This window comes from Barbus barbus (assembly GCF_936440315.1).
Source record: "Barbus barbus genome assembly, chromosome: 46".
Lineage (NCBI taxonomy): Eukaryota > Metazoa > Chordata > Actinopteri > Cypriniformes > Cyprinidae > Barbus > Barbus barbus.
The window spans coordinates 21,895,784-21,905,915 of NC_136724.1; the positions used below are offsets into that span (position 1 = coordinate 21,895,784).

The 10,132-nt window shown below is 36.9% G+C and overlaps 2 protein-coding genes across 2 annotated transcripts; one reads left to right on the forward strand and one right to left on the reverse strand.

The window, feature by feature from the left end:
- Positions 1 to 1,430: 1,430 nt before the first annotated feature.
- On the reverse strand, positions 1,431 to 6,089 carry LOC306864695 (18S rRNA aminocarboxypropyltransferase-like). The gene is made up of 6 exons (XM_079408857.1): positions 5,557 to 6,089; positions 5,196 to 5,393; positions 2,893 to 2,967; positions 2,193 to 2,360; positions 2,030 to 2,084; positions 1,431 to 1,917 (listed from the first exon to the last, which is right to left on the reverse strand). Exons 1-6 carry the CDS (start codon positions 5,675 to 5,677, stop codon positions 1,812 to 1,814), a joined length of 723 nt encoding a protein of 240 aa, XP_079264983.1. The 5' UTR covers positions 5,678 to 6,089; the 3' UTR covers positions 1,431 to 1,811.
- A 24-nt stretch (positions 6,090 to 6,113) lies between these two features.
- On the forward strand, positions 6,114 to 10,132 carry gnptg (N-acetylglucosamine-1-phosphate transferase subunit gamma). The gene is made up of 10 exons (XM_079408976.1): positions 6,114 to 6,472; positions 6,646 to 6,700; positions 6,778 to 6,900; positions 7,692 to 7,775; positions 7,859 to 7,952; positions 8,098 to 8,212; positions 8,295 to 8,377; positions 8,453 to 8,575; positions 9,622 to 9,703; positions 9,907 to 10,132. The coding sequence occupies exons 1-10, from the start codon at positions 6,427 to 6,429 to the stop codon at positions 9,987 to 9,989; spliced, it is 888 nt and encodes a 295-aa protein (XP_079265102.1). The 5' UTR covers positions 6,114 to 6,426; the 3' UTR covers positions 9,990 to 10,132.

A 10,132-nucleotide genomic window follows, 5' to 3' on the forward strand; every position in this document is an offset into this window, starting at 1 on the left:
GCTGGTGAAATTCATGTTCAATCAGATTTAAATCTGGAGATTGACTCGGGCAATCTAAGACTTTCCATTTCTTTGCCCTTATAAATTCCTTGACTGAACTGGCAGGGTGTTTTGGGTCATTGTCCTGATGCAATATGAAGCACTTCCCAATGAATCTGGTGGCATTTTCTTGAATATTGGTAGGCAAGATGGTTTTGTACCCTTCCAAATTCATTCTGCTACTGTCATCATACATTAAGTCATCAGTAAAGTTGAGAGGGCCTGTTCCAGAGACAGCCATGCATGCCCATGCCATGACACCACCTCCACCATGCTTTACAGATGAGGCTGTATGCTTGGGATCTTTTGCAGTTCCCTTTTTTTCTCCACATTTTTGCTTTCCCATCACTTAGATAAAGGTTCATCTTTGTCTCATCGGTCCATAAACACAGTTCTAAAACTCTTCTGGCTCACCTTTGTGCTTTTTTGCAAACTCCAATCTTGCCTTTCTATTTTTGGTGCTGGTCAGAGGTTTGCATCTTGCTGTGTAGCATCTGTAATTCTGTGTCAAAGTCTCCTGAGGACAGTAGATTGTCAGAGCATCACCCCAGCTTTCTGGACGTTGTTGGTGATTTTACAGACACATCTTTTAGGGTTAATTTTCACAGCTTTTATTATTTGTCTGTCATCAACTACTGTTGTTTTCTCAGCCGATCAGGTAGTTGTTGGTCGCTGGTGGTTTCCAAACTCTTGATTTCTCCATGCCCTTTGTTTTTGCTGGAGCTCTAACTGACTTCCTCTTTTCTTTTAGCATCCAGATTACTTGCTTTTCTCTCAAAGTCAGCTCCCTCATCTTCATCCTGGTTTGTGTGTGTCATCATCGAATGCAAGATTCAGAATACAGAAGTAATGGATATAACTGATACAACACATTCCCTGCTTTTAATATCTGAAGAATTAATGCAACAGGACACAGCTGATCACTTAGAAAGACCTGTGAGGCAACTGCTCCAATACTTATGCTCACATCAATGAGAGGGATGAAACTCTAAAAGTGCTGAACTTCTTATTTATTACTGTTCTTAACAGCTAATAATAAAATGTGACATTCTGTAGTTTTGTCTCATATTCATCTTTTAATCATATTTGCAAATGTCTTGACTCCACAGCCAGCAGAGCAATTTTGTCTTTCCTGTTCCAATACTTATGGAGGGCACTGTATGTATAATACAAATTTTCACAACATAAATTGGGCCTTTATACATGAAAATATATAGCTGTCTTTTAAATTTTAGGATGGGGTCCCTCACACAGGGATGATCATATTTGGGTCCATGGCATCTAAAATATTGAAAATCCTTGCCTTAGAGTAGTATATACAATAATGTATGCATGTGGTAATCAGCCCCAATAGATATACATGTAAATAAATAAAATACGCAGACTGTATTGAATGTGGCACTCCAATTTGTAAAACAGCTGGTAAACCACACTCAAATGCAGCAAATGCCATTTAATATTTATTTAAACATTTTCTTCTGCTTATAGACAAGTCAACATTTTTTTGCAATAATAAATGTTATTACAGTTTGAGAAGATTCTTCTCGTGAACAAATAGTACATTTTGCACATTATAAAACATCTTTGGGGAATTTGCTTTTTGAAATCATGACTACAGCACCTGATTACTCTGGTTTTGTTAACTTACTAGTTCCATATCTGCAAACACGCAGAAAACAGAAGTTTGCTCATGTCAAGTGAAGGTCAGTGTTACTAAATCAGTGACTGAACATCCTTCTTCGCCCAAATGTTACATTTTAAGATTACACAACTCAAGACTCCTCATCTCTTTCATCATCTTCCTCTTTACTCTTCTGTTCTTCTTCCTCACCATCATCTTCCTCCTCTGATGTCTGGTCACTGTCATTGTCCTCAGCCCTGAGTGTACAAACACACATGGGTTACTTCAGCTGACTCTCATTTTAATGGAAAGTAAATATTTTAACATTTAAACATAAATTTATGACAGAATAAGAAAAAACAGTCTCACTGGACTGGTCTGTTGAGATTCACAAAGTCTCTTCCTGAGTACACATTGAAAGGATCTGGACAAATTTTAAATAAACACACACACACACATAGAAAAAACATCAAAGTTAATATTTTCAAAACACTTACAGTACATTTGACTATTTTAAATCATCAAACCGTACCTAAATTCTCTTCCTGAGGGGCGGCACTGAGATACTCTTTCTCCACAGTCAGTAGTTCCTCTTCTGATTGGCTGGAAGTGTAACGCTCTAGAAGAGTCTTATTTAGCTCCAAAAATCCCAAGCCCCACTTAAACGTCCCCAGGAGGAGTACAGCAAGGTCACGAAATCCTGATGCATTATCACAGAGAAACAAATTCACATGTCAACATCTAGCAAATTTGCACAATTTAATCTCAATTGCTGTCATTTAACTGCACTACATTCCAAAATTTTGGGTTGGTAAGATTTTTTAAATGTTTTTAAAAGAAGTCTCTTATAGTCACCAAGGCTAAATATTTGATAAAAATACAGTTAAAACAGTAATATTGTGAAATATTATTATAATGTCAAACAACTGTTTTCTATGTGAATATATTTTAAAATGTAATTTATTCCTGTGATGCCAAGCTGAATTTGCAGCAGCATTGCTCCATGATGATCCTTCAGAAATCACTCTAATATGTTGATTTGCTGCTCAAGAAACATTTCTGATCATTATCAATGTTAAAAACAGTTGTGCTGCTTGATATTTTTGTGAAAGAAGTGAAATTTGTTAAGGATTTTTTGATAAATAGAAAGTAAAAAAAATAGCATACAGACCTACAAAACCCTTAAGACACAATAGCAGCAATATAGAAATCTATAGCTGGGAGCTGCTTACCCACAATGCAGAAGGTGGCGGCATAAGCCTCGACACAGGACAGCTTGCACGGCTTTCCGTAGTTTACAGGATTTGCTGCGAACAAATACGGAAAAAAGCCTCGGATGTGAGCCAATCATTTTGCTGAAAGGCGTGTCTTCGAGTCGGGCCCATGAACAGTCAATCACGGCTAGACCACCCTGTACCACAATCTCCCTACAAATGAAGAATATTATCAATTAAATACTACACCACCAAAAGTTCAGGGTCGATAAGATTTCTTAATGTTTGTGAAAGAAGTCTGTTCTGTTTACCAGGCTTTGGTCAAAAATACTGTAAAAATTTGAAATATTACAATTTAAATAACTGTTTTTTATCTGAATACACTTTAAATTGCCCCTATTATAGATTTTTGAAAATTACCTTTCATGCAGTGTGTATCACAGCTCTTAAGGGAGGTTGTGGCCTAATGGTTAGAGAGTCAGACTTGTAACCCAAAGATCATGGGTTCGAGTCTCAGGTCCGGCAGGAATTGTAGGTGGGGGGGGTGAATGTTCAGCGCTCCCTTCCACCTTCCCTCAATACCACGCCTCGAGCAAGGCACCGAACCCCCAACTGCTCCCCGGGCGCCGCGGCATAAATGGCTGCCCACTGCTCCGGGTGTGTGTTCACTGCTGTGTGTGTGTGTGTGTGCACTTTGGATGGGATAAACCCAGAGTATGGGTTACCATATTTGGCCAAATGTCATGTCACTAAGTGAATGAAAGCATCCTGCAAAGTTATTGTCTCTCAAAAGAAAGAGTCAAATGTTTTTAAAACAAATCCCAAGCCATTTCATTTTGACATCTAAATGAAGCATTAGCATATTGCCCGCCCACTTGTTGGTCTTTTCGCGTTGGTCTGGATGAAAATGCAAATTCATTCTTTGCCGCCGTAACACTGCTTTATCAGGCATTACATGATGCAATGAAAATGAGACCAATCACCACAGATTAGTTTCACCAAAGGAGGGGTTTGGGAAATGTATTAATTAATTAATTAATTTTAATAAATTAAGGAAATTTTTGAAAAATTAATTATTAAACGAATCGTTTGGGAGTCATTGAGCAAATAAGGTACAAATAAATGCATATTATAAGACAATGAAAGCATTTTTTTGACCTTGCATGCATGTCAACCTGTTGTTGGGGACTCCCAAAACCAAAATATGAACCTTTCATTACCCATAATAGGGGCACTTTAAAATGTAATTTATTCCTGTGATCAAAGCTGAATTTCCAGCATCATTACTCCAGTCTTCAGTGTCACATGATCCTTCAGAAATCATTCTAATATACTGATTTGCTGCTCAAGGAATATTTTTTATTAGTATCAATGTTGTAAACGGATTCTTTGATGAATTGAAAGTTCAAAAGATCAGCATTTATTATCAAATTAAATTTTTATTTTTTACTTGAAATTTTTCATTTTTACTTGTACCTCTTCTGTCACTTTTGGTGAATTTAATACATCCTTGCTGACTGAAAATAGTAAGATTTTAATTTTTTTAAAAAGGCTTCTGAATGGTAGTGTACATAAATGTTGGGATGAGATTCACTGTTGAACATTACTATAAAATTAGAGATGTTATACTTTTAGACCTCTGAGATGTTAGATAGGTTTCATATTGATGCTTGTTTGCCTGTGTAAGTGTGAATGGATTTTTAAAAAAAACAATGATTTTGTGAAAACCAACACCATGTCAATCTCCAAAAAGGCACAACAGCGCCTACACTTTCTCCGCCGGCTGAAAAGAGCAAGTCTCCCTCCACCCATCCTCACCACATTCTACAGAGGCACCATTGAGAGTGTGCTGACCAGCTGCATCACTGTCTGGTACGGGAACTGCAGTGCTGCTGACCGCAAGACCCTCCAGCGGACATTGAACACAGCTGCAAAGATCATCGGTGCCCCTCTCCCCTCCATCCTGGACATCTTCCTTACACGATGCTCCAGCAAAACCAACAGCATCGTGAAGGACTCCACCCATCCCTCCCACAGTCTCTTCCAGCTCCTACCATCAGGAAGACGTACCGGAGCATCAGAGCCCGCTCCGCCAGACTGCTCAACAGCTTTTTCCTCCAGGCTGTGAGAGCCCTGAACTGAAATCACCCCGTCCCCCTCTGAAACCCCATGCAAACCCCTACCTCCTGAAACATGGAACATGTTTTTTACTTCATTGTTGTATGTCTGTATTTATGTAGCACCGTGGTCCTGCGAGACACGGAATGACAATAAAGCTCAACTTGAACTTAACTTAACTTAAAATGCTTCCTGTGGCCCACCTGCAGGTGTAACGTATTTGGTTCCCATCGGGCTGAGTATCAGGCCATTGAAGCGCTGGTTGAGTCGTAGACAGTGCACTTTCCTGGCCAGCTTCCGTCCTGTACACCGTTTCGGGTCACAGTGACCCAGATCCCACATGGCCAGCTGACAGGGCAACTTCACACCTCCTGCGGCCTCTGAATCCGCATCCTCACTGGCTGAAACACACACACACACAACTTCATTATGCATAACTCATATCTGTCCAGCTTTATTACAAAAAAAAACAATTAAGAGAGTAATTCACTTTATGAACCTAAACTCATATGTTTCAGAAAGATTACATTGCCTCTACATTCATCCATATGACCTATCACAGACCTTGCAGAGCCTCATGCATCTCCTCAGTGAAAGTTTCTAATGATTTCCCCTTCATCCTGTGTCGTGTGTCTTTGCCCTTGTGAGCCGGTCGCTCACATTTACCCTGTTTTTTACGTCCCATGTCTGAAACCCACCTTACTTTTGTTTTTAGGAACAACTTTGACTTCCACACGTGTGTAACGGTTTGACTGTATTAAGCCCTATTTAAGTTAACCACCTTACATCTTCACAGCACACCAGTAATGCATCCACTTTACACTAAACCATGGCATACATTCTAACGTTTATATTCTTTTGGGTCAAATCCTAAAGATTTATTCAGACACGCTGTTGAGGCAAAAACACGTGGACGTAATAAAACATGGCTGTTATTAGAACCAAAAACAAAAGACGCTAATATATTTTTAATTATATAAAAACTAATATTATCTTGCTTCAGTTTAGGTCATAGAATAGAAATGTAAATTTTAAGCTAAAAATTATGAACCAGTTATACAAAGCATAATTATCGAATTAAGTAAAAAACGGAAGAGGACTTTTATTTTAGACAGAATTACACCCGGAAATGCAGTATTATATTTTTTGGTTTACTGCTATCGCCGCTTCTCCGATTTTCACGAACGTTTTAATGAATATATCGTCTTTGTGTTTAAATTAAACCGCAAAAGTGACATGTTTAGGTCAATTAAATGCGATTATGTTGCATATGTGTTAAATGAAAGATCTTTTCTCAATAATTGATGCATTTCGCAAGCAACACGTTCATTAAACATAACATCTTCCCATCGGTAATGCTTTCAGTTCTGTCACATAACCAGAGATAAGAAAGAAATGTAGTTTTTCCTCACAAATCCCACTATTTGAAGAGTTATGGAGTGTGAATATTTAAAACTGTGCCTGTATCTGACAGCACTGGGTAAGTGTTATAGATGGAGACTTGTTTTATTGCATTAAGTTGCATGTGGAACTAAAACTGTTCAATGTGTTAGTCCTCAAAAGCCTCTTTAAGGCTTTACATACAGGTTTTGTGTTGTTTTTAGGGGGTTTGGTTGATAATAATAATATCAGTATCTCTTTGTGGTGTTTCAGTGGCTGTCACATTCGGAGGGAAGATGAAGATAGTGGAGGAACCTAATACTTTTGGGTGAGGTGTCCAGCAAATATAAGGTGTTCATACAACAGACTCTGAATCTTCATATTCTTCTCACTTTGTATTTTCAGGCTGAATAATCAGCTTGTGCCTCAGAATAATCGACTGCAGGCGAAGATCAGCCCGTCTCCAGTGTCTGGACCTCCACATCTGCACAGACTGGCAGGGAAGTGCTACAACTACATTCAAGACACGTCAGTAATATCGAAAAGCCAGATTTAAAAAGCATATATCCTCAAAATGCATACCTTTATTCTAAACTTATGTTCACTTGCATATAGGCTAGTTGTCACAGAGGCTGTATCTCAGTAACTATGAGGTTTTGATTTAAATACATAAATATTTGTTTTCAAGTTGTCACGTGTGTTTTAAATGTTAAATTAAGTGTAAAAATGTATACAATTCATTCATTACCGTATTTGTTGGTCAAAACAATAATCAGATACTTTTGTTACGGTTTCATGATTTATTTTGCATTTCATATTGGTTTTACTGCTTAGATTTTACAGGAAGTTTCTCTTGTGACAACATGCCCAGCTAAACAGCAAAACGTTTTTTTTTTTTTGTCCTGCAATTATTGTGGAAATGTTTACAATATTTACTGAAGTGAATTGTGACAACTAGCCCGTGTCTGAGCTATACAGGTTCAACAATGTTGATTGCATTATGGCTTTGTTTTTTTTTTACTTTGTCATGAAAGAATATGTATAGAAGCTTGTTTCTGCCATTGGATTAAAAAACTGCAACTTTTTATCTCACAAATTCAGATTTATGTTTTTTCAAAATTGCAATTACTTGTCATTTGAAACTCTCAATTACAGGTTATTACTTGCAAATGAAGGGTATAAATGCACAACTGGGGCATTTATACCCTTCAAAATTTAAAAAAAAAAAATGATTTATCCCATGGCAGACACCAGCTTCCATAAAAGTAATTGTGTGCAATTAAAAGAAACTGATTTTTTCTTGGCTTTTTTTTTTTTAGATACAAATACGTATTTTGTCCATTTCATAATGTGACTCAGCATGAACAGAGCTTCAGATGGAATGCATACAGCGGTATACTAGGGTAAAGTTTTTATTATGCTTTCTTCTATTTAGTTTAGCTTAAAACTGCATATGTGAAATCTCTGCTGTGCTGTGCGTGTGTAGTATTTGGCAGGAATGGGAGATTCAGAATAACACGTTTACTGGCATGTGGATGCGAGAAGGAGATTCATGCGGAAACAAGAACAGACAGACCAAGGTCTGTATTACATGAACACTGTCTTTGTGTTAATTGTAATGTGAGTTTATGGATACGTTTTAAATGTAGCTGTATCTGTATGCATATTTTCTGCCAGTAAATGGTGATGTGTGATGAATGTTGAGATGTTATGTCTATATTCAAGGTTCTCCTGGTCTGTGGGAATAGCAGTAAACTAACGAGTGTTTCAGAGCCTCAGACGTGTGTTTATTCACTGATATTTGAGACGCCATTAGTTTGCCATTCACACTCCCTCTTGGGTGAGTTAATATCACGTGATTTAAAAAAAACTAACCCACCTGTCTACAATAAACCATGTCTGATTGTTCGCTTGTGTTTCAGTGTATCCGGTTTTGAGTGAGGCGTTGCAGAAGGAGTGGGATGAAATTGCTCAAGCACGATATGAAGATCTCATTACAGAACAGGTGACACACAAACACAATGTTATAATCTTCATGCATCTGAGAATATCATCATAATAGATGTTTGTGTGTGTTCAGGGTTATAATAAGCTGCTGAAGGAGCTGTTTGAAGAGGCTGGTTTCCTGAGAAAAGCTCAACAGCTGAAAGCAGAGGAGAGCACGACGTCTCTCACACATCAGAGTCTGGAGCAGTGCACACAGGTCAGACAGACTAATATTTAGTCCTAAATTTAAGATTTATGTATTGCATATAACATGTCCATCCATTTGGATTTCACAGTTTTAAACAGACTAATAAACGTAATGTGATGAATATTTGTCAGTCATACAAAAATGAAACTGGTAGCACTCACCTCAAGCAATCAGAAAAATCATAGAATAATTTATTATTAACTATTTGCATTCATTTAATTTTATTTAATAATATTAACATTGCTTAGAATCAGTCCTTTGTGAAAAAAAAATTAAATATGCAATTTTGTCTTTACTGTTCCAATACTTTTGGAGGGCACTGTATATTTAGTTAAATAGTATGAACATGGTTAAAATGCGACCCTGGACCAGAAAACCAGTCTTAAGTGTCAATTTTCCAAAATTGAGATTTATACATCATAAACAATATATACTGTATATACTGAATAAATAAGCTTTCGATTGATGTATGGTTTGTTAGGATCGGACAATATTCTCTAAATATTGAGAAAATCACCTTTAAAGTTGTCCAAATGAAGTTCTTAGCAATGCATATTACTAATTAAAAATGAAGTTTTGATATATTTAGGGTAAGAAATTTACAAAATATCTTCATGGAACATGATCTTTACTTAATATCCTAATGATTTTTGGCATAAAAGAAAAATGGATAATTTTGACCCATACAATGTATTTTTGGCTATTGTTACAAATATACCCCAGCGACTTAAGACTGCTTTTGTGCTCCAGGGTCACAAATATGGCTTACTGTGGAACGAGCAATATTCAGTTCAAATGTATGAGTTGTTTGGAACAAAATGGATGTTTAATTTATGTATGAATGACAAATATGCATCACATTTTGTTTATTAGTTTGTTAACCGTGTAATACAAATAATTTTTTAACGCAAAATTTTATAATTCAAAATATATCCAAATGTTATCAAATTCTTCAATCTTAAATTTAGGTTTAAATATTTTGTGCAGGACACATGCAATGTGCTCAGCTTTAGATTTGCTTGTGAATTCAACGTCTTTTTGTTTTTTTTCCACAGGATTTTGAAAAGCAGCGAGCAGAGATAGAGCAGCTACGATCACTCCTAACACAACATAACATCTCCTACCAGACGACAACAGGTGAGACATGCATGCACATCTCATCTAATGACTCAGTGAACACCAAAAACTCACTTAAAATGACTGAATGTATCAAATCATTTCTTTATATTAAAAAAGATAACTAAACATTTCTCAAAAAGAAGTTTATTGATGACCTTACGGTGCATTACTGGTGCCCAAACAGGTTAAGTGCACCAACTAAATTGTTCCTGCTCTTTCAGACAGGACACGGGATCAGGGTCCCTCACCTTTCCAGGACCAGCACCTCCGTGGCGACACCGGCTTTATCGCTGATCTGCACTAACATGATCACAAAACATACAGCTAATCATTCAGGAAAGAAAATGCTACTGTGAGATAATGGTATTTTATGATGTTTAAATATTTGACTTGATTAAGCCTAAGTTGACAATGTATTATGAAAAATAAAGTTTTTATGACATGACA